Source organism: Brachyistius frenatus, unplaced genomic scaffold (genome assembly GCF_029030835.1).
Source record: "Brachyistius frenatus isolate BFR_SWC_R1_liver_20210118 unplaced genomic scaffold, ASM2903083v1 Contig_46, whole genome shotgun sequence".
In the NCBI taxonomy this organism is placed as follows: Eukaryota; Metazoa; Chordata; class Actinopteri; family Embiotocidae; genus Brachyistius; species Brachyistius frenatus.
In genome coordinates, this window is record NW_027210645.1 from 2,895,658 (window position 1) to 2,921,153 (window position 25,496).

A 25,496-nucleotide genomic window follows, 5' to 3' on the forward strand; every position below is an offset into this window, starting at 1 on the left:
TAACGTTATCTATTTCCAACCACTTAAAATCATTTGTCAATATTACTAAAGGTTTTTAGTTTTTGTTTATTTACTACCTATGTTAATTTCATTATTTATTATTGTATTAATTACATTATGTTTCAACAAATTGAAAGGGAAGAAATTAGATATTGATATATTTTATATGGATATATATTGATACCCATCAAAATAAACAAAGACGACCCCAATATATAACATCTTCTATCAACAAGCAATGGAAGAGGTAGAGCACAAACTGTCAATTTATTCAAACTAAATCTTAAATGTGCATGTTCAAATATTACATCTTTTCATCTATCCATCATGAATTATTACCATCCAGATTGTCTTTTAGGTGACAGCAAACAGCACAAATGTAACCTTTAATCTCTCCCACAGATTAAAATTCTGGACCAGCCGAAGACTCTGCATCCTGACAAACGCAATTTGGTGAGATGGAAAGGTTCCTTCTTCCATGGAAAATCCATTTGTCTTGATTTTGAGCTCTTGGACTTGAGTCTGCATGATTACATGCAACAGAGATATTACCTTTCTCTGTCCGTTCAAGAGATCCGGCCAGTTCTACATCAAGTATGCCAGTTTTTCCTGTTTTCTGTTCTCACTACTATCAACTTGTAATTTTACTGCACATGTAACGTTGGAAAATTAATACCAGGGTGCAAAGTTTTTATTCTTTGAATATAGGGGTCATATGAACGTAATAATTATTATAATATCACAAATAACCAAAAACATGAAACTTTCGGCAGTCAGCTTTGATCTCGAGTGATAGCTGAACAGCTTAAAAATATAAAATGACAGCTTCTGTGGCATATAATTTAAATAGATAACTGGAGCTGAAAGTTTCTATAAAATGTCTTCATGAAACTAAAAACCTTAAACATTAACTTCCTGTGTTATGGCAAAACATCAAACTTAGCCCTGGCTATACTATATACAAAAATGACTTTTGGGTCACTTTTTGGACGACATGACTTTTTTTTGAATATTTTGGACAACATACACTATGAATTTTTTTTTAGCACTTTTTGGAGTATGACCTTTTTTTGAACTGACATGCATGCCTCAAGTGGGGATCGAACCCAGTTACATCTCACTGAGACAACTGCTCTAACCACTGCACCACTGTCATACAATAGCTCTGTGCGAAATATGAAAAAAAAAAAGTCATCGTCCAAATTATGGGGGAAAATTCATACTATAGCATTAAAATGTATTAATGGAATTTTGGGGGATAAAGTTTGTAGTAGTTTGGACAGAAATCCAAGAATCTTTAGACCCTTTATTTTTTATATTTGTTTGAGTTTTTGTTTTGTATTAGGGTTTGTATTGTTGTTGACCTTTGGTTTTAGTATGATTGCATCGTAAAACAGTAAAACAACAGTCAACTCCCAGAAGGGGGCGCCCTCAGCTCCTCCATTGGACCTGCAAAAAGCTGGGACCAGATTCCAACAAGATGACATCAGACATCTGGCCGAAGATCATAAAAAAAATGCCGTTATCAGTATGATGGTTGGGGAAGCTATCGTCCTGGGGAAAACTGCAGGAAGAGATGGTCGGCGATCTTCGCCTGCCATGGATCAGGGCGTGACGAAACCAAGTTACATTACTACATGACCCGCCTAGATGGGTCATGATCCAACAACGCTGAAATAAGGGAGAAGGTTCTCCTTTGCAAGATCACACCAGAAGCAGATGTCCCAGGTAAAATCATCCCGGTTCTGGGATTCTCCTTCCTCCAGCTCAGGGGTGTTGCGGGCATGTGTACCAAGGCATATATTCTCTTGGATTAAAAATCAAGCCAGCCATTGTGCATAAACCTGGTGGAAAATTGACAAAATGCCTGAACTTAAAGCACAAAGCATCAGTAAAGACTATGATGGCTGCCAAGCAGAAACATCGCTCTCCAAGATGGACCAAGTACAAAAGTGGCAGTGGGCATGATGGAGTTCGGCCTGGTCCTCGCAGTCCTATACCACTATGGTGATTAGCCTTGGGAGAGGAGACATCTGAGGATGTTACCTTAATACTACAATCTACAACCAGACAAATTGGAAGGCCGAGAGACAAATGCTAAAAATCTCTGAACCCCAAGAGGGGTTTCAGAGGGTCGTTTCAGCCAACCTGACCCTTCTTTTACAGTCATGAAACATTTCAGACCAGCTATTATCACTAATGCTTGAGCGGTATAACCTGATGAAAGGCGATGACACCCAGGCTTTATAGTCACATATGCGGTAGTCCTGCCACCCACAGAGAGGCTATGCTGGAAACCTTTGAACTCCCTGACAAAGAATTGCTCGAAGACTTGAAAGGCCAGAGTGGATTGGATCCAGATTGATGGACAAAGTCCTCATCAAGGTTCACTGGATAAAGTGAAATAAAGTCAGCATGAACTCTGATCAAATTAGGTTATAAGAAGGAACCTAAATATATATATGATTTCCCCAGACAGGTCGTTCCACAGCCTCGGTGCCCTGACTGTAACCCTCGGTCCACTAACAGACCTCTGCCTGAGGATCTCAAGCGCTCTACTGGCTCCTATGGTACTAAAAGGTCAGTAATGTGACTGAGAGAAAGGCCATGAAGAGCCTTCAAAGTAATCAATAAGATCTTGAAATCAATAACAGAACACGATAGAAGCCGGTGTGAAGAAGCCAAAACAGGAGTGATCTTGATCAGGCCTCAAACGCCTGAGTTCTGGACATGCTGGAGACGAGCAATCGATTTTTGGCAAAGACATGCAAAAATATCAAGTGTGTGTAATCAAAGTCACAAGTAAATAGCATCATAATAATCTTGGATGCTGCTCACACTACAGCGTAGTGTTGTATTGCCAGCTCAAGCTATGATCTAATAATACAAATAATATTTATTACCTTTTTTTTTTTCTTTACTCCAGCTCTTTTTATTAGAAAATACCCCTTCTATAAGTCTATATTTATTTCACAATTTATTTTTTTTTAACAAATGGTTGTTTTACACTCACATTCAGGGTTATCAAGTCATTTATTATTTATACTAATACAGTCTACAGCCCTGCTGCCATCAGGAACATTTGTTTGATCCATTTTGTTTTAATTATTTTGTTAAACTGAGAGGATATTTGGTGTACCCTCATTAATATAAATGCGATATAAAAATGTAGCAGCAAATGACTGATTAATATGATTACACCGTATTATCCTTTGATAAGTGTTATTTTTAGGAGAAGCAGAATGAAATAAGATTAATGCTACATTTATTTCATAATTTAAATCACACAAATTACACATTTGTATGAATTTACTGATTTGATTTTTTTCAATAATGTCCTATCTATCTATCTACATGTATCTATCTAATATTGAACACTTTGGGTTTCCTTAGGGATTCAATGATGGTGTCTTCAGGAAGCTGAATAGTTTCTAATACAGGATGGTTTCTGTAACAGCTGGTCAACCAGCCATATTATGAGCTGTGGGGCAAAATCATTTGCACGGGAAATTAATTTGATAAACATCCTAAATAAAACATAAATTTCTGATCTTCACATCATCATCACTCGGACGGCTGAGCAGGAACATCAGTTCCAGTCTCAACCAGCAGATGGCGCCAGTGACACAGCTTAGACCACTGAGAACAGAGAACCATGACGGAACCTCGATCGAACAGCTGACCTTTTCTGTTTGGGTTGTACCCGGGACACTTTACTTCTCTTTGAACACGAGTGACTAAACATTATCCCAGTTTATTACGGACAAATCACTTCCACAACCAGCAACACCAGAATCACCGCTTGTTGTTGTTTTCGTCCCGTTAAAACTAGCTCCCCCCCCAACGGAGCGTCGCATCGTGAGACTCTTCCTGTCATGTCTGTCATGTACGACTTCCTCTTCCTTGTTCCTGAGGTTTTGAATGTCCGACATTTCACTGGGACCTGATCGCGCTAACATCTTTGATGACCCTCCGTCTGCTCCGTTTCCGAAAGCTCCCGGAGATCCACGGAGCAGCGACCCAGCCCCTCCTCCCCTCCCCTCCCCACCCCCACCTCCTCCTCCTCCTCCTCCTCACCAGCGCGCTCCGGCGACTCTCCCCTCGGCTCCACTCCCGAGGAGGAACCCGGTGCCCCCCGGCCGATCGTTTCCAATTACGCTACCCTCCCCTCCACCCACCCTCCACCCCTCCAACCCCCCCCCCAAAATGGAGGTTTGCAGATGGCACAGCTAGCGTCTCCGAGTCCCCCCGTACCCGTCCGCGTGGCTTTCATGACGCTTTCGTCGGGACAGGAGTGACCGCGCGCCGTCTTTTTTGTCCGTTTTCCGGGGGGAGGGGGGGGGATCTATTTGGGAGATACTGAGCTCCGGGTTCGGGTTTTGGCAGCCATGAGCTCCGGGGAAGGAGCGGAGGAGACCGCGAGGGACGCCGGCGACATCGAGGCGTTCTTCAAGACCGGTAAGACCCCCGAGGAGGGCGGGGGGGAGGTCGGGCTGAGCTCCGCCGAGAGCTGCTCCCCTTCGCTCCTCCAGCTCCGGGAGGGACATTGTCCCCCCCCCCCCCCCCTCCGTCCGTCCGTCCGTCCGTCCGTGTTGTCAACGACACGAGAGGCTTTAAGCACACGAGTTTCACAGTTATGGTGATAAACGAAGCGCTGCTGACAACAATGGCTGACACGGTTGAGGAAATCACCTGAGAGCTCCCGACACTGTAGCCAGGCAACGTTAGCTGGAGTGCTAACTGTCCGAGTTCCATCTCCGGACAGGTCTCCTACATTTGTGCAGCTCTCCTTTGACTTTCCCCTCACGGCGCAGCAGACTTGTGTTTTCTTCTTCTTCTTCTTCTTCTTCTCGACACGCTTCGACTTCAACTCGCTTCACAATGAGATCTGTTGTCAAACTGTGGATGTAAAATGTGAGTTTGACTTCGGGGGAAAGAAAAACAGCGACCGCAAATGTCTATCCTCAGTCCAGCTGTAGTCCGAGATATTTGGGTCAAAAAAAACCAAACAAAACACTTTTTTTGTTGTTAAACACGATGTTAAAATGGTATATGGGTGATATAGCTTTTGTTTAAAAACAGTACAATGACCGTATTTCTATGAGAAAAGGAGGACTGTCCGACAATGGGCTCCTCGCGCAACTTCCCATTTTCCAACATTAGCTTCCGTTGCTAGCCCTGTCTGCTAGCTCGATTAGCACGGCTAGCTTGGCAGTGAGTTGACAAAGCTGGCGTGGCGTCTTCAACACCTTTTGTTTTTTAAATTATTTTTTTATTAGTGTTTAAAGTAGAAACACAAACATTGCGCGTCTTGTTTCGGATTGGGGCGACTCGTGGTTTGTTGTTTTCCCCCCACACACACCCTCGATTAAATAGCACCGCCGCGCGAGCTATGTAAACAATACACGGCGTGGCACCGAAGCTGGTTTTGTAACGTTGCTCTCAAGGCCCTTGTGTGTGTGTGTGTGTGTGTGTGTGTGTGTCCATATTATGGTCTGCTCGTACAACATCACCACATTCACGTACTGTGAAGCGGTTGTTGTCTTCTCACTCGGGGAGATGCCACCCGGCCGCGTCTCCTTCAACGCTGAGGATTAAAGCGTCGGCTCGGACTGCTGAAGTCCAACACGGGCCTGCAGAGGTGGCTCATCGGCTGCAGCGACGACTCTTAAAGCTGAATCTCGGCGACTTAGGTGGTCGCGTAAATATAAAGTCTTATTCCACCCGGCGGACTGAGCACGGTGGGAAACACGTGTCGGGGTCCGTGTCCCCCCCCCCCCCCCACCGACGACATCAGATAGGACCGATGCGTTGTGATTGCAGTTGAAGATGAGATGGTGGTGGTGGTGGTGGTGGATGGGCAGAGGGCTGAAGAAAGCTGCTGAGCACTTGGGACACCAGATAACCTTTCCAGCTCAGTTCACTGGCTGCAGACGGGGAGTTAGATCCAGTACTTGATGTGGTGTCTGCCCCCCAACTAAATCCACCTGCTTTGGTAGCCTCTAAGAATGACGGCTTACATGTATTTATGAACACGTCTCTCAATTAACCAACTGCTGGTTGTTTAGTTTATGTGTAATGCTATTTACGAGTACATTTTTACTAGGATTTTTTTTTAATTTTTTTTTTTAGGATGTGTGTAAGTAAGTGTGTGATACTCTGTTATAAAATGGTGATATATGGCCAAAAAAAATGAAGCGCAGAGGATACTAATACAAGCCACCGTCATGGGTAGGACCGAGATTTTGAAGTACAGTTAAAGGGCTGTAAACAAGGATGTGAATGCAGAGTATTGACACTCAGCCTCTGGCTCCTGTGGTTTTGTGTCTACTGAGATAATAAGCCACAGAGGGAAGTTCAGTATCTGTATTGAGCCGCCCTGATGGCTTCCTCTTAAGGAGAGGCGAGGAGCATCCTGTAACTCTTCTTGCAACCGCACTTTGCATGTTTTGTTGATGGTGCACAGCTGCAGCCATTCGGCTTCGCTCTGTTCATCAGATCTGTTGCTAATTTGTTGTATAATTACATTTTTTAGATATGCGCCTCCTTCTTATTACCACAAGCTCCATCTGCTGCAGTTTTATTCAGACCATTATTTACCAATAAAGCTCTTCAATCATATATTAACTTTATTTGTTTGTTTGAGAGAAGCAATGACACGGATACTTAGCGTTTGTTGCACTTATATTATTTTCCAAGCTGCCACTCCTGAATTAATAGAGGGAACAATGAAAACAAATCGGCCTCTGTAGATAAAAAAAAAAACAACAACACACACACACACTTGAAAGATAATGAATGAACATTTCAGTCTGCTATCTGCAGCTGGCATTGTTAAATCACAAGAATATTTTTGCACTAGTGCCACTTAAATTTCAGGACAGTCTGTACCTGATGTGTCCTCTTAATTATCACAGTAATGGACAGAGATTAAAGTCCTGCCTATATTCAAACACCTACCTCAACCACAATTAATAAAAAAAAAAAAAACCTGTATTTGACCTACGGTTAATGTTAACCACAATCTCAGCCTCAACTTAACAGTTACCCAACTTGTGTAAGTGGAGCATAAACATGGCCACTATCTTATATGAAGATCCCTGAGGAGCGCATGCGTCTGTTCTTCACATGCGCTCAGCTCTGATTGAGTTATGTTTCACTGACTGTGCTGGAGTCACAAACTGCAGGACTTTGTGCTCAACAGTCCAGTTTTTCTCTGGTGTTACTGTTGATCTGTGCGTACTGTTTAGATGCTGCTTCGGTGCTGTTCGACCACCCCACCCGATTTTGTGGCTCTTGCAGGGTTGTGCTGATGTCAACAGGACAGTGATTGACAAGACCACCTAGTGGATGAGATCATTATAACTACGGTCAGATATTTACTATAAACAGGAGCCAGGATTTGAACTAACAGTAATTAGATTGTTGCTGCAAACGGAGAGCAGTGTCCAGTTACAAAAGTGTGGGTGTTGAGGGTTTTTGCCTTTGGTGAAACTACACTTGTCTTACTCTTACATATTTTGCACAAGGTTTTCTCAACCCCAGCTTGTACTGTATTTGTGTGCTATCTGACTCAAACATGTTTCTTAGTGGTGCACCCTTGTCTTGTTCTGAATCAGTCTTCCCAGTAGTGAAACCTGTAGTGAAACCAATATAGGCCTACGTATAGATCGCCCACCACTGTCTTTGCACAATAAGCCAGTAGGGAGGTTTGAGTGTTGTGTTCGGGCTCCCTTCCTTTTTATTTTGCTTGTGAACTTCCTCTTCATAGATCTGGGAATCTTGTTCTGACATGCAGGGGTTTGAGTGTCTTGCCACAGGCTACGCTTCTTCTTTTTTTTTTGACTCCCCTCCGTCCCCAGCTCCATCCTCATCTCTTTTTCCGTCCTTCGGCATTTGGTCTCTTTGTCTTTCCCCATGTCTTCTCTCTTTGCTTTCTTTCCCCTCTGTCTGTCCGTCTGCCTGCCTGCCGCCTGAACTTTCATTTGCCAATGTCTGTTTTATGTTTTCCTCCCTCCCTTATTCCTGTTGCGTCGTGTTAGGCCTCTGTGTCCTGATGCAAAATGACAACTAATAAAAAAAAAAACTAAAAAAAACTAAAAAAAAAAAAACTTTCCCCCTGTCTCCCAGACTGGAATTAATACCTCGGCCTCAGAGCTCTGAAACGGGGAGTTTTGTTGTGGCATGTTGTCAATCATCAAGTTATTCCACTCCAAACATATCTTTGGCTACACTGATGACTAACAGACTGATTTAGTGTTGATTTCACACAGTTATTACTTGTCGGTAATGTAGGGTAATATTCACAGCGGAAAATTTACAGTCCTCCCCAACCGGGGCCGTCGTGAATGAGCGTTCAGAGGCCGTTCATAAGGTTGGGCTGTGTGTTTTGAATGAGCATCGCTGTGTACGTGTGTTTGTGCAAGAAAACGAGTGAAACAGACAAGCAGGAGAGAGCGAGGAAGAAATCTGATCCAGAGCTGGCATTTATGACTCAGGCCCATTCACCCAGGATGAGATCTACACACACACACACACACACACACACACACACACACACACACACACACACACACACACACACACACACACACACACACACACACACACACACACACACACACACACACACACACACACACACACACACACACACACACACATGCGCGCATACATGCACTCTGAGACTAATGGATATTGATCCAGGAGATGGGAGACTGATTGAGGTCCCTCAGTAAAGGTTTCCTCTGGGCTTAAAGCTGCCAAGTCAGACGCAGAGCAGAAGCTACAGCCTAATGCTGTACAAAGCAGATTTCTGATTCATCTCATGTTTATGGGCTGGAAGTAAACAGGAGGATCGGTACATCATAGATCAATGCAAAGCAGTGAATGAAGGCTATGTTTGTTGCCTCTTTTTTGATAACATAGACTATTTACTTATTTTTTATGTGATAGGTTGCCCATAAACTCTTATTGTAGAGAAACTGACAGTTACATGAAACATTGTATTTGAGCTTAGATTTCCAATTGGCTAAAAACCCTTCTGCTTTAAAACAAGTTAGTAACGCACTTCAATCAGGAAGGTCAGGACAAAACGAGACGGGTTCAGGCTGCACCTTGTGCTTTCACCATGTTCGGACATTTTCAAGACCAAATGGCTCATAGATTGATTGAGGAAAATGATCATTAGATTAATCAATAATGAAAATATTAGTTACATGTTGTAGCCCTAATGATGACATCACCGGGGTTGTTTTGTAGGTCTCCTTTCAGAGGCACTGTGACAAATGTTTTAATGAGCTGAATAGTATAATGACCTGTCAGCTGAACTTCCACACTTATGCTCTGTGACTCCAGAGATTTAGGCTGCTCTATACTTCTAATATTTAGGTCATTATTAGGATTTTTAATTAAGACTTTTTGGTATTATGCGCTCAGTTTACTGTATCATGTTGGTGTAAAACATGCAAATCTAATATATAAGTGTTGAAGTTTTGCTTATTCATTTGCAACATCATCCACAATGGTCTGATCCAACCAAGATGTGTTAAAGGGACAGATTTACTGGTCCAATATGGCTTTTTTTTTGGTATTGACAAAGGTACTGAAGTCATTAGTTAGCTCAAGCTTTGGTCATGATGGAACAAACCAAAATCAAACAAATTTTGTGTCTACACCATGACAAATGTTTCTTCTGTTAGATATATTAATTTGGTCTTGGTGGATCCATTCTTTTTAGGACCAGAGTACTACCTCAAATTACCTTACAGAAAAAGTATCCTGATTACTGCCATGCAGAGAGGTATTCTGATTTTATAATTTGTAAAATGTAATAATTTATATATATAATTTTTTATACTTTGTGTCGGCAGCTGCAAACATTAAAAGCAGTTATCAAAAGAGAGGAAGTGCAGGACCACTGCATCCCTTGTATACATAACTGTGTTTATTATCATTTTATCCATTCCTGCCTATAAATGTCTATATTATTAAACTGTGTGCAGCTACTCTTTAAAGCATTGAATGGTTAAAATTCAGCATCAGAAATGTTTCAGAGTACAAAAATCTGCGCATTTGAACCGAGACGCACTGTAAGACGCTCAGGCTGATTAATCAAGAGGAAGTCTTCTCTTCTCTCAGGCATCATGTGGTTCGCAGCACAGGGGGCTTTGTGAAACCAGCAGTCACTGTTCTCCGATAGCTTTTCACACTTAGTCACAGGAGCACTCTCTCCGTTGTGCCGCTCACACTGACCCTGTGCTTTGTATTGTCATGCTCACAGCGTACTGACAATCAGCCTTGCTTCTCCACAGCGCGTGGTCATTTTTACTCATGCACACATAATTATCAGATCCCCCACACACCTCAAAGTAACTGTACTAATGTGCAAAAAGAGAGCATAAAACATGGAAGCCAGCTGGAGGAAAAGATGATGGTTAGGAGACCTTTGTTTTAGCGAGGCAGCTACAATCAAAAGCAAATGCGTGGCTGGGTAAAAAGCTTTTTAGAAAAGCATTGGATATTAAGCTAAAACACAGGGATAAAAAAACAACACTCCATCTACTTGAACTGTTTCCTTTATTGTGGCATTAAAAATTTAATGTTTCAGTTCGAAAGGCATTCATCCTGTTAAATGAAGCACAAATATAACACCGAGGACACAGTAACAGGACCAGCGGCTCAGGCACTTGGAAACCATTAGTGGCACTGACAAAAACATCCCATCTGTACATGTGGATAAGGACGGATGGACATTTAAGGGGATTTCATCAACATATAAAATGTGTTTTTTTCGGAGCTGAAAGTATTACAAATAATATAACCATCTGCTGCGCCTGTTGTAGCAAATTTACCATCATGTACCAAAAAAAAACCTCCCCGTGTAATATGCTCATGTTTTTCCTGGGTAACTGCTGAGAACATCAATCGGTTTGTAAAATTTCAGAGTAAATAATTCAGATTGCCCTCATTTTCCCATGAGTAGTTAAGTAAACACATCATCTTTCTCATGCTTTATAACAGGTGCAGGCACATTAAATTTTAAAGGCAGATTAGAGCTAGCAGAGCAAGCCAGACCCCCTGAATCTGCTGTGAGGTCAGTTTGAGTGGGAGGATATTGTGTTTTTATTCTAGTGTTTGAATTGTCATCTGTTGAAGACTGTTGCGATATGATCAGAGTTTTGGTAAACCATTAGCATTCAAACAAGGTGTTGCTGGTTTCTTCATTCAGCAAGCAGAATGACACTTAACGAGGATTAACATGCTTTTAGCCTGTGACACATTTAATATAAAACAGGTGTTTCCTGAATGGAAGGAAAACATCCGAAGTTGTAGTTGACAAATCACGATGTAAACACTACTATTACTGCACAGCATTTGGTAAAAACTCTGCTCTCTTAAAGGTCCTATATTGTATAAATTCAAATGTCCATTTCTTGTTTGCTTATAAAGCAGGTGGAGGTGCTGTATAAATACTGTGTTAGTGTCAAAACGTTTAGCTGAAGGACAAATGCAAACAACATGTATTCAGCAAATGTGCCGTTTGGACTTCTGTGAGTTTGTGATGTCACCACCTCACGCTCATGTCATATGTCCGCCCTCAGCAGGACCCACCGTCTAACTTTTTACCTGGAAGAAAACATGAAGTGGTTATTCTATCCAGGATGTAGCAAGCAACAAGACCGAAGAAAATCTGTGGCTGGTCTGAGCGTGTGTCAGAAAAGAGTCAGCCAATCAGAGGAGAGGGTCATTAATATCAATGTGCCTTAAAGATGCGGACATAGGTTCTTGGTAAAGCTCCCTAGAAAGGCGTACGAGAGTAGATATAAAACTATGCTTAAAAGGTTTTTGTTGCAAAAAATAAAATATGGGACCCTTTTAAAGTTTCACCTGAAAGCGATACAGGTTCCCAACAACAAACGACCACCTTACAAATCACAACACAACCATATTAAAACCTAGCAACAGACCAGAGAGGAAAGTAGAAAGCAAGTAAATTACGGCTCTTCAGAAAATACTGACAAGGTGCACTTGAGCACCTCCAACCTTCAGGCTTTAGTTTCTATAAACCCTAGTTCATAGATATATTTATTACCCCTACAGCTAAAACAAGCTGTAAACACACCTCAGACGTGTTGCGTTTGAAGTGATACAGTGAACTTATAAGCAAACGGTTTCCTACTTATACATTCCAAATTGTCCGTCTGTCCAACTCGTGACTGTAAGTTCCTTATTCGCTCTCCTTGTAGCTCTTTTAGACTCCACTAACTCCCGCTTTTTACCTGCTAAATGCTGCACTGTGTTTACAAGCTAACTTCTGTGGTAAACTTAATGCCAACGCTGGTGCTGTGCATCATCTTGCTTAAGGCATTTGCTGCTGTTCTGTGTATCATATCACAGGCTCGTAAGCACTGGTCATCTGGGTCAGGTTTACTTTGCCATTGCAGTGACGTAATCCAGTGTGCAAAGTCTAGGTTTGCCCGCTTAGCTGAATTAATGTCATGAGGTGAGCCAGGAGGTGAATTTCTCATGGTGGCAGTAATAGTTTCCTGTCTGAACCACACTAAGTTTAGTGGTTGGACGCTAACAGAGAGAGGACGAATGGGAGCATTTTATGAGGTCTTAAAAGCTGATAAGGAAACTTATAAATGCAGACAAGGAAGGAATCGGATGCAAAATCATCTTGCGCTATGCAAATGAAGCAATATATCTATAACTATTGTTGCAAATGGGAAAATTATGGATGCATATTCAAGATTTTAGGGACTAACATGGTAACATAAAAAGAGGGAAAAATGTTGTGACCTCACAGATTGGGGTCCACAGCAGGAATGGTCGGAAAAACCCGACTCACAGATGCCTGGCTCGACTAAACACTGTAATTTTTCAATCAGAATACGGTGAGTGAAGCCATCAGAAGCCATGAAGTCAAATCAATGGCAGCGCTGGGTTTGTTTTGTAGCCCAAAGCCCATATGGTGTCAGTGTGAACTTTTAGGTGCACCACAGAAATACAATCCCTAAAACCAGAACAATGAGCAGCAGATTCGATTTCAGAGGGAACAGCATTCGCTCCCCCGATAGTCAGATGCTTGTAAACAAGTTTGGTCTTTCTCTGGATGTGCCGTACATGGCAATGTGAAAAGCGGCCTGTAACAGCTTACCAATGAGGTAGGACGAGTTTGGGGAGCATTTAAAAAAGGGAGATGAATACCAGTGGCTCTGCACGTCTGGTTATGCTGCAATGAAGTCATTACAAAAATCGTCTTGATAAGATTTCCATAGATGTTAGTAAATCACTGTAAAAATATACAATGTTATGAGAACCAGAACGTCTGTGTTATTAATCATATAGTGAGCAGGAGGTGTGTGGGAAAGCCGAGTGGCCTAGACCTGTTTAATAACAGATCTTAAAGAGGAATATACAGTGTATACATGTATGATGTGTTTGAGAGCAGAACTGTGTGGCAGCAGCACAGGTTCGTGCCTCTGTTTGTGGTTGTGATGCTGTGAGCTCTAACCGCATTAGGCATGTTAGAGGTGAGAGTTCATTGGATTATACACGCTGACCTAATCTAATCTGGTGTTTATTCTCTGGGATTACTCTTTGCTTTTGTGTGATTTTGTACGGGGGCGTAGAGGTGGAGCAAGGGAGGTGAGAAGTTGGTTTTGTTGTGCATCATCGCACAGTTATACACACCCAGGGAAATGGTCTGTGTTGTTTCGATTTTGCCGTACTTTTTTGATGCCTTGCTTCATGAAATCCTAACATGTCTTTCTACTAAAACCTCATTTTCTTGAGATTTTGGGAAATATTCTCATTTGAATCCACACACAAACTAAAATGTGAAAGTCGTGGTTTCATAGGCTTTTTGTTGACTGAGTCTTTCTCTCCTAGTTGCCAGATAATTCATTTAGGACACATTGTCCTTGCTAAACTGAATTTTTTTTGTGCAGATTAAAGAAACAAGTTGTAATATGTTGGTTTGTAAAATGTAGAGGTGCTGGTACCTTCGGAGCCAACTTAGCTGTTCCCCCTTCCAGTCTTTGTGCTAAACTAAGCTCAGTGTCTCTTAGAAGCTTTTCAGAAAGATGTGAGAGTGGTATGAACCTCGTCATATAACTCTGGTCAGGAAAGCTAGAGTGCTTTTCTAAAATATTAAGCCATTCATTTCAAGCCAAGTTCAGACCAAAGATAATTAACGGAACAAAAATGCTTCAAAACGTTACACATTTTTTACAAATGTTTTTCTGTCCCTGAACTTCTGAAAATCCGACCAAACGATCAGTATTTTTTAAAAGCACCTTATCTGTATCTACTGAAAGTAGCAAGGATGCTAACGTTAGCAGATCAAGCTAGTATCTGCACCACTGACAAGCACAGGAAGACAGGTTTTGATTCATCTTGGCATTCAGAAGAGAAATACGTCTGGCTTCAGGCCAGAATGCAAATATAACAACATGCATTGTTTACCAACTTTCTGCACTTAACAGTTATAGTTACAGTTTTGGCCTAAAGCAGTGGTGTAGTTCAGAGGCGGTCTGATATTTTAACAGTTGCACATGATTTACAGGAGAAAGACTGCTTTTATTGCTATAGGTGCATGTTTTATCTCGCTTTTCTGTATCCAGACTTGTTTTCCAGTCTGTCACTATAGCAACAACGGCAACCATGTCAGTCTGTCTGACCCATGTTATTTCTTTAGGAACAGGCCTATGTAAACCAGGTCGGCAAAAGGCCCGTGCTATCACTGAGGCTTTACCACTTACACCGACAGGCACACAGATTACCGCCCACATACTGACGAGATAAGACCAAAGGCCAGCTGATAAGAGCCAATATGGTCTTCATATACACCGAAGGTGGATCACACGCTGCATTTGGATGCATTAAAAACAACGTTGTAGGTATGGTGCAAACAAAAACGCAAGATTTCTCATTCAGTAACACAGCTGTCAATCAGGACAAACAAAAATAGGTATTTACTGTCAGTTTGAAAGAAGCCAAAAAAGAAGTGGAGAGAGCTTTTGAGTGTGTTTTGCTCTATTGAATTCAAGTTACTTAAAAGTATAATGTAATAACGTCAAATATAACCCGTTAGCTCATTAGCCTGGGAATTGAACTATTAGAGTCTTTGTTAGATGTGTAAATGAGAGTTTTTGGCTTTTTTAAATTCCCTCTTAGGAACTATGGAAACACACATACAGTACACACACACACACACACACACACACACACACACACACACACACACACACACACACACACACACACACACACACACACACACACACACACACACACACACACACACACACACACACACGTATGCAAACCTCTCGCCTCTCCGTGTGTTTATAAAAAGGAGCTTGTCCCACTTTTGTCTCTCATCTGCCGTGCTCTCGTTCTGTAATTTCTCCGGCGAGGTAGCTAATTGGTGTGAGCTTGGGGAAAATTTGCCGCCCCGCCACCGTCTTCTTCAAACAAAGTGGAACAGGAGAGGGGAACAAGTCGCGGGGGCAAAGAGAAAAATGGAGAGAATATGGAGAAGAATGAGAAGTCAGGAGGTACGTTGGAGGTTTAGTGGAGGGTAGAGGGCGGAGGGGATGCAGGTTGCAAGTTGCCGTGAAATCACGTTCGCAGATAGCTATTTTCTTTACGCATTCTTGCAAGAGGAGCAGAAACAATAGGCCTCGTGGTGAGTGAATGATTATATTGTCCTGTTAGAGTGAAATAAGGAAGTCCATTCAGTGCAGGTGAAAGAGAAAGGAGAGGGGAGAGCAGTGAAATCCAAAGATAGTGAGAGAGACAGCCCTTGGAAAAATAATCAGGAGAGTGTGGAGTTGTGTGCCAACGTGCGTGAACAGAGCTCAGACTGGTTAATGAAAGAGGTCACTAAAAGAATTGGATTACCTTGCAATTGATTAGGATCAGTGTGAAAGATTTGCCTGAACGGTCTCTGCTCCTATTTTTGCTTGTAGAAAGAGACCGAGAGAGAGTGAACCAAACTAGGACAAGTCCTGAAAGACCATTGTACTCCTTTCTCTTTGGGTCTCCAGTGCATTCAAAACTGCTATCTCACTGTTGCCCTCCCCATCCCGCTCACTTTCTCTTTTGGTCTCTGCCTCGGACTACTTTTCACCCCCCCCCCCTTTTTTTTTTTTTCCTCTCTCGTGCTAAAGGCCAGTAACGAAGAGAAATCGATCCACTGTAAACATTACAGTCACTGACCTTTTGTGTCTTTAAAGCAAAAGACTGTGGAGCGCTGAGGTCCTCGAGATGGTCCCAGAAGTGCCCGAGCAAAATGAGGAACAGTTTAAAGCAGTGGCCTTTAGTCTTGATTTTCAGAGCAGAGCCGGGCTGTTTCATCTTAGGGGCCGTGTTACACCTGAGATCCCATGTGAGGGCAGACAACAACATGGTTGGGTAGAAAGATGTTTAATGAACTAATATATTCCCTTTATTCAATCTGCATTGATTTAGCTTAAGATTCAGCTGATTGTCTGATGTGTATTTCCTAATGCACATCTCGTGATGTATTTAATGTTTCGGCTTTGTTTGGAATGAAGAACTGGCTGGTTAGTTCACAGACACTGATCCAATTACCCCTATGCATGCAAGCACCAAAGAAGAAGCTGCATGCTTTTAATAATCAAATGAACACCTGTAAGTTAGATGTAAGCTACAAGTAGAGTCTGTTTAAGTAATAGTTATTAATGTTTGACTTAAAAGTAAACAATGCTCAGGGTTAGATAAGGGTTAAACATATGCTACAGCTCTGTTTGGGCTGATGTCTGTGGATTCAACCGTGCGTGTCCTGAGGTTCTCTGGATAGTTGGCCACGTGCATTTTTAATGCTTCCTGTCTGCAGTATGCAAGTAAGCACATATACGTTAAGGGCAGTATGCCAGGGTTTTAAGCAGCAGCAGACTCTAATAACAAATGAAAACATGGTACAACATTTGTTTAAGACCACAATACAGTCACTTCTAGGGCTGGGACAATATGCTCATCTCCTCATTTGATACTGTCAAGGTACTTCGGGGCTGATTTCATTTTGTAATTTTGAGTTTTAGATATTGGCAATTCTACAAGTGTTGCGATTCAATATTACCATTTACTACGCTTTTTTTTTTTTTTAAATTGCTTTTACTTATTTAACATTAGATCATGGGAAATAGTTCAGTCTTGTCATATTTACACAACAATGCACATCACATGTCAGTCAGCCTTTCTGAGTGTTTTTTCAGTGGCATCCTTTCTATAAACCCCCTTAAAGCCATGCTAATGTAAAATCTGTCTTTAGGAATACCACTTAGGAGGTCAGTCGGCCATAGGCTGTTCACATGCTGATGCTAATAGGCTAACTAACTAGCTCCTGGGCTTATCTACTAGCTTTAATACACTAGCTCAAGGGAAATAATGAATTACATTTTCAAATCAGGAATCAGCATAACCATTTTGAAATCAGAAAATAAAGAGTCCCAATATCTTACCCTAGTAATTTACCAGACTTTCACTGTGTTGAGTTATGTTTTTGTTGAGCAAAATGAAACACTCTTAATGAAGAATATCTGGTCTCTAGAAGCCATGTTGCAGCTTGGATCTATTTTATAGCATCTATATCTTTTAGTATAGAAACACAAACTCTATAGGCAAATGTTAAGGCTACACCAATACAAGTTTTTTTTGTTCTCCATATACAAATACTAGTAGCTCAGTTGAAGGTTTCTGTTGGTAGAAAGCAAAAAAACCACCAGGGCTGTGTGTTTCCCAAATATCTTGTGGAATGTATAATGTGTAAGGTAATGGGCCGTGGAACAAAACTCCTCTCAGATGGATCATCCCTCAGGTAATAAAGTGCCGTCCATGGCCCCTGACATTTAAATGTTTGCTACAGCTATATCTACACTCTCCAAGGCAGCTTTGACAGCAGAGTATTGCTCAGTTCAGTCAGCATGAGCCAGACAATAGGTATTTTTAAATGAAAGGGGGGCCTTTCCTATTTGTGTGTGAGTCAAACGATGAGTGTGCCTGCCGAGAAGGGGGAAGGCAGGGGCCCACAGAAAGGGTGGTCTTGTGTTCACGCAGGCTCGGAGACAGAAACGGCGTGTGTCGGGACACGAGAGAGCTGTCTGTCTGAAGGGAGCTCAGTTTAGGATAACAGTATAGGCAGTGTTGAGCAGAGCTGAAGTGTCGGTGAGTTCACTGAGTGCTGGAGAGAGGAGGGTTCGGATGTTTTGTGGGACTCGGCCCGTTGTGATTTTTTTTTTTTTTTTTTTTTGCTTTGTCATTTCCTCAACGGCCGTTTGATGCGTGTGTGATCTGTTTAACTTTATCCAAACAGCTCGGCTGACGTCTCAGCGGTGCGGTGGGCTTATCCTACTATGGTCTGTAACAAAGTTGGCTCAGTGTGTATGCGTGTCTGTGTGGTTGGATTAACCCACTGCTCTAGCAGAGGAAAAGCCTGAGCTCAGTACTGCATGTGTATCTGTGTCACTGTCTGCACACATAACATTGTGTTTTATCTCCTTTTGGTCCACGCATGTTTGACTTCTGGCTCAGCGACAAGTCTTATTGTTTAGCTTGTGATAAGTTGTGGGCAACCACTACTGTAGTCTGGTATTACATTGTTGTAAACTGCAGGCTTAAGTGGACATCTTTGGCATTGCAAATATGTGAAGTATGTGGGTGTTTGGTCATTCTCTTGCCTTCCTTTTCCCTCTTCTTTTCTCCTTCGTCCCGGCTGTTCTCTGTGAAGTTTTCCCAGGTACGGCGGCTTTAGAGAAAATTCCCTCGAGATCTTTGGGCTTCTCTTGACGGCTCGGCTCTGCTTTCCCATGCCGTGTTTGTGTTTGTCTCTGTGAGCCTTTTGTTGTGTTCACGGGGCCTGTGACATTGCCGCTTGTTGCCAGCAAGTTTGCTCTTGCGTTGCTTTATGTTTACATTGCAGCTAGATGTTCATGAATGGAAAGTGCCACAAGCAAAATGTTAAATGCTAAATCATACCGTACCAACTCTAGCAGCCAGAGGGAAACCTGTCGTCATGTAAAGAGCTATTGTATCATTAAGACGGAATTATCGGATAAACGTAAACCGCAGGGTGATTTAACATGATACAAGAATATTGGTCCTGGCAGGGAAACGCTTTTCTTTTCTCTTCTCAGTGGCCCAAGGCAGGTACATCTCAATATGAGGTCTTGACCATTCAGTTGGCTGACAGTCCCTCTACCGCTATCAGCCCTACTGTCACTTTTATATTGCGTACATTGCATTTGCATCAACATCCTAGCCACAGTATAAAGCTTCAATATATCCAATTTGACACTTGGTAATATGGAAGTGCCTGAAAACAATAAGCAGATATGGATGTTGTCTGTCTCATCAGCGTAAGCCTGTTTTTAGACCAACTTTATTTTTACGTGAAAAACCGTGGCCCTCTCTTTTATTTGAATAGAGCCAGTCCAGTAATGTGGAAGAGATGCCAGTGCAGAAGGTTCTGGCAAAACAATACGGGCTCGGCCTGGCAAACCCAGCTCAACTTTTGCTGCAGCTCGGACATCCTTCTGTAAAATGATGTACTGTCCAGTCAGAGTCGTGCAAGTGCGCGTTCCTGGTGGGAGACTTTGTAATGTTGAGCTCGGGATTGTGGTGATGAAAGTAGGAATGTGTGATACCATAGGCTGTCTATAAAAATTTAAAAAGTGAAGCCAATGCGCAAGTTCCCTACCACTGAGGGCCACAACGGGTTGGCTATAAATGGCCTCTAGCTTCATCCTTCCATCCATTATCTATACCCGCTTTATCCTGAACAGGGTCACAGCCTCAATAGAGTCCTATTCAAAAAGCATACATTTCGCTTATGTAATTTTAGGTCAATAAATTGTTTCCACAAGTCATCATGGTGGAGTTTGCTAAATTTAGTGGAGTGACCTGTTTCATTGACTTGCCTCAGGTGCAGTCAGGTTTCCTGTATAGGTAGGCGGGGCATAGTGTCCTCGGCTTCTCAGTCAGATCCACCCATCATCCTCAGCTCTTCCAAATATAGTCACATCTGGCTCCAAAAAAACACCCCAAGATGGAAATGACCAAAATACTAGACTTGGGCTTCAAAATGCCAGTTCACAAACCAATGAGTGATGTCAGAGTGGTTTGCCTGTTAGGCGATATGGACAATTTGCAACAATATTGGAGGCATAACTATTAATGCTTACATAAAGTATTTATACAGTGAAATGTTTGATCAATAATCATCAGTAAGGTGGATAATAGCAGCGATAGAACAGTCTACTAAAATCATACCATTTTATTGCAATGCAGCCTTTAAAACCAACTCTTAAGCCATATCATAAAATTATGATGTTCAAAATCTATGATATTATGTAGTCTAAAATTGTGATATTGATACATTGCCCAGCCTAGATGAAAGATAGTTGGAAAATCCTGTTTATAAGTACTACAAATCTTTGTGCAGAGTTCTGATATGTTATGAGCCTTTAAATGAATAATTCAGTGCTCGAACTGGACTTCCTGATTTGTATTTCACAATACCTCCAACAGCACACATCACCCAATAAAGCCATTGTTTTTACACGCAGCTGTTTTTGGTCTTGAATGCAAAACCTAAACGGCTGCTGTTCAAGATAGTTATGGGCAAAATTTAATAGATCCGTTCGTATGATAATCCTTACCCAACCAACTCTGCAGTCATTCAAGCTTGTTTGGAGGTAATGTGCCCATTATCAACCCGATATGACATGAATGCAGCAAATGTTGGATTATTGCCCTGTGTGTTTTAATGTGGATGTGAGCAACGTAACTAAAGAGCAGATTTCTGGTGCTTTAATTCAAACTATTGTTAGGTGTCATTTGAGCAGTTAGCCTATTTCACTGCGGCCCCAACAGTTACTGCCAAAATATCATTGTTCAGTAGTAAGTGTGTGCCTGTTATTCCAGCGCAGAAATTCACAACACAGATGTTTGAGCAATCCAAACACAAATGATTTCCTAGTATAGAGAGGAAAGAAAATAGTGTGGTAACATGATTTATTCGCATTCTTTTCTGCGAGGATGCCAGGCAGCATAAATCTATCTCAACTGAGCTCCTACATCAACGTGTAAAGTTAAAGATTGTACTTTGTGAGGTCATTCTCAGTCTGTTTATATTTCCTCTTTCTTCAGTGCATGTCATCTTACATCGTAGATGATGAAAGACGCTAAAATCTGTCAGCATGTCCTCTTTACTACATGTAGTACAGCTTAATATCAAATCAAACTATGTATATCCTCGTACAGACTGTCAGATACTTGATAGTTCAGATTCTGAATTCAGTACAACGATGAGCTTCTCTCCGCCCCAGTGCAGCACTCTGTCAGATTAAACAGGAAGGACTAATCCTGAGTCAGAACAGAGGCAGCATGTGTCACTGAGTCAGCCAGCTGAGCGTCCAGCCTGTTTACATGTTGACAGCACATGACACTGACCGTACCTTCCCCTCAGTCCCAGCAGAAGCCTCTCTCACATACAAACTATAGGCTGGATCAATGGGCTAATTGTTGTATTGGCTGAGAAACCGTTGGGCCTCGGTCATGAGTTATAAGGTGATGAGAAGATGACTGGTCCACTGTAAACAGAACGGGGAAATGGTCAAATCGCTGGTACCTTTGTATAATAATTATACAGTAAAAAAAAAAGTTTTCATACCAGTAGTTTTGGGTGTGCTCATATTTCTGGAAATTGAGACTGACTAAAATGATACTCCTATTTTGGTTTTTCGCTTTGCTGAACAAGCCAATGTTGGGAAGTTTCACATCAGCCAAACTTGCAAAAACTACTCTTAAGAGTCTGAGCTCTGCTTGTGCTACACAAATAACACCCCCTCCCCAGTTGTTGCTGTTACGCGACGCAACAGATTTCTGTAGCCAGCATGGTGGTACATTCAATCTTCAGCTGCCAGTCTTTCTGGTCATTTTTAGCCACACTAGCGTGGATGGCATGTTAACCTTACAGGCTGTTAGGTGTGGTTTGGACTCTAATGTCTGAACAAATTTTAGGTGGGTTACCATGAAATTTGCTACATATATTTGCATGTACAACATATTTACTTTGACAATCCCTTGATTTTTGTTGTTGTTGTTGTTGTACTGCATCATCAGTGCAAGGTTCTGGTAATACTTTGGTTTATGACCAAAGACGAGCAAAACGGTTACATTCCCACCAGCCTGAGCTGCACTTATTTGTAACTTTAGCAACTAACAAAGTTTTCCTTTTAATTCTCTTCTCTATTATTATGCCTTCGCACCAGCGCGCCATCCGTCCGCACATACTACTTAAGTTTTTGTACGTATACGTGTCTGTCCCAGGCCAGTGAACGCCACATCTGGGGAACCCCTAAAGGGAATTTCTTCAAATTTGGCACAGACCTTCACCAGGTCTAAAGGATGAACTAGTTCGATTTGGGAGGTTCAGAGGTCAAAGGTGAACACGAGATTCACTTGGATGCAAGGATGAACTGAACTGATTGTTTGAAATAGGTGTACAAAGGTCACTGTGACCTCATAAATCACATTTGTGGCCAGAATTCATACACTAATCATAGCAAAATTTCCCACAAATGTCTCATAAGATAAAAGGATGTAAGGACATTTTATATTCAAAAGGTCAACTTCACTGTGACATCAAAATGTTCTGCAAAAACACTTTTCTGGACATAATTTAACGCAATAACTCGGAAGGGCAGACTGTGACCATTTTTCACTTTTGGTTGGATGCTGAATCTGTGACGCTAATCTTGTGGTGTCCACTCTAAAGTTGTGCTGATTGTATAGATCGTATGTGCTGTCTGGTTGAAGATGTGTGTGAAGGATCCACGTTTTAGAATTCGTAGCTTCTTTGCAGCGACTATTATATTTGAGGCGTTGTCTACTCTCTTGGCTGCAACTGTGTTCTATCAGAATCAGCTTAGTGGCCAAATTTCCTTCAAAGTCTTCATTACATATATTATATCAGTCTAGACAGACATGGATGTGAACTGCAACTTGATTGGTTTGGGGAGGCATACAATCGCAAGGTGCTAATTCTTGCTTCTTTTAATGTCAGTGACATTTCAACTCAGACCATCAATCAAAATCAGTTGTTTCTTTATTGGTAACATAACTATTTTTGTCTTTTTTTGTGTGTGCCTACAGATGGATCCCTCCCTAAAGAGCCAAAAGGAGATGTATCGAGCCAGATCGCAGGTAAATCAAACATTCACACAAAAACCCAAACACTATTTTGCAGCTGTTTTTCCATCCTTACCATTCATGTTTTTGTTTGTGTGTGTGGTGACATCGGGAGGGTGGTGCGTAATTTATTGATAGCGGAAATAACAGTGTCGTACACACACACATGCACACACAATAGAGATTCCATTCCAGTGTCATTGTCATCATCATTTTTCACATCTTCTTGATTCCCCTTCCTGCCTCGTCTCCTCCCCCTCGTTCCGTCATCACATATCCTATTCCCCAGAACGTGATTGGCTACCTACGTCTAGCGCCCGTCTCCGTAGCGACAGCAGGTTCCTCATGATGAGCTGAGATGGACGCTTGTGCCGTCTCCTCAATTTTGATCAATTTGTCATCCCTTCATCGTTACATGGCCTTTCTGTTGTTTCCTTTCCTATCAATTATTTTTCCTTTTTTATCATCACAATATAGCCCAAACCTATAAAGTAGGTTATGATGGACACTTCCTTCATATGTGGGTTTATATCTGTCAATATTAGCTGCCTCTGATGGGACATTTTGAGGAGACATATGACCAGTTTGATATTTATGGTTATTACTCCCCTGTGCCTCAGCGGGATTTTAATGTATCATAGACTTGGAGTTTCTAGTCTGAAAAGGAGGGTTACTCACATGATTGACTTTAGTTGAAGAGTACCAGCAGTACTGGCCTTGAAAAAAAAAAAAAAAAAAAAAAAAGAAACCCTCAAACCCTAGATTTGCAGTAAAGGAGGACAGTGAGTTGGCAGGTTGCTCTTAAGCCCCAGGGCCTTGATGGAGACAGATTCAGTGCCCGCGGAAAAGGGCGATGAAAACAACATGGATGCAATTATATTGAGACAATACTTGGCTTCGGTGCCACTGTTTGGCCTGTCTGCATGATGCTGTCAAAGAAGTGTTTCTCTTAAGCTCCTCGCTGCTTGCCAGCAATGACTTCCTGGTTTTGGGGGCTGGGGCTGGGGATTAGGTCTGTCCATCTGTTGGCCTCTTCAGCCACTGGTCTCACTGGGAGGCTGAAGAGGGAAGGGAAGGGAGTGCGCTTATGTAATGTTGTTAATGCCTTTGGATTTCGACAGATGTGCTGCAGAGTGCTTTGCAGGGAGGGAGTGTTGTGGGCTGGTGCAGTTCCGTCACTGTCTCTCTTTCAATATTTTTTTTTTTTTTCTCTCTCCATGTCCGTCAGCACTAATGTCGTTGAAATGATTTTGTGTAAATCTTGAGTAATCAGCTGGAGTCTGCAGGCTGAAAGCATCGCCTCCAGATGGCGTATTGGAGCAGATTGGAATAGCTGAAGGGTTGCAGCAGCCAGAGCTGCAAGTGGCTGTTGACGGTGAATTGCCGCAGGAGTCAGCAGCTTCAAACACAACAACACTGTTTAACAAATCACTGTGTTGCACTCAATCTCAGGCAGCGACTGGATGGAAGTGAGGTTGTAAAATGTGTGTTTTTATTCTCCTTGTTACAGTAGTATGAGCTTTGTATTGATGAAACTTAGTGTTGCAAACAGTGCTCTTTCTCCGTCTCGTCACAGTTTGTCAGAATGGGATCAGGTGGCATTCAAAGACCCGGACGAATGAACTCTTGGCACCACTAACAAGCCGTCTTTTCTTTCTCTCTCTCTCTCTCTCTCTCTCTCTCTCTCTCTCTCTCTCTCTCTCTCTCTCTCTCTCTGTCTTTCTTCCTCCTCCCCTGCTGTGTTTGGGTCGCTGGGGTAACCCTGGCCTGTTTCTCGCTCGGTTAGCCTACCCTGCTATTAGAGGTCTGGATGGATGGAGAAAACAGAGAGGCGGAGGTAAAGGAAAGATGGAGCTCTCTCCTTTTCTCTCTCTCTCTCTCTCTCTCTCTCTATCTCTGAGGCCAAAACTGAGATTTGGGGACAAAAGGAGGAAAATGAGGAAGGACAAGGAGAATCTGAGCGGACTGAAAACAAACACTAAGCTCGTGCTGTTCAATCGTTTAAGCTGTCATATTGGTGTTTCTGAATAATGGCTCCCCATTTTCAACCACAGTAGCTGATTTTCAATGCAGCCTGAAATAACTGCTACCTAAATATGTCTTGTTAAAACTGCATCTTTTATTCCACGTTGTCTGTCTCAGGTCAGATCAGAACCAGAGAAATCACTCCATTAGTGTTGGGAAGGATTTTACTCAACAACCCGAGGGATGTCAGGCTGTAAAAAATGCAGTGAAACTTACCTCTGTATGCCTTTAAAGTGCAGAGTGAGTGA

At 42.1% G+C, this 25,496-nt stretch overlaps 1 protein-coding gene across 6 annotated transcripts in view; it reads left to right on the top strand.

Annotated features, from left to right (window-relative positions):
• Window positions 1–4,191: 4,191 nt before the first annotated feature.
• trioa (trio Rho guanine nucleotide exchange factor a) overlaps window positions 4,192–25,496 on the top strand; it is an 83,719-nt gene continuing 62,414 nt past the window's right edge. For all 6 annotated transcript variants that reach the window (XM_069703442.1, XM_069703443.1, XM_069703447.1 and 3 more), the window contains exons 1-2: window positions 4,192–4,458; window positions 23,188–23,238. In XM_069703442.1, coding sequence (XP_069559543.1) covers window positions 4,389–4,458; window positions 23,188–23,238 — 121 coding nt within the window. In that variant the 5' untranslated portion in view covers window positions 4,192–4,388. The remainder of the gene's footprint in view (window positions 4,459–23,187; window positions 23,239–25,496) is intronic.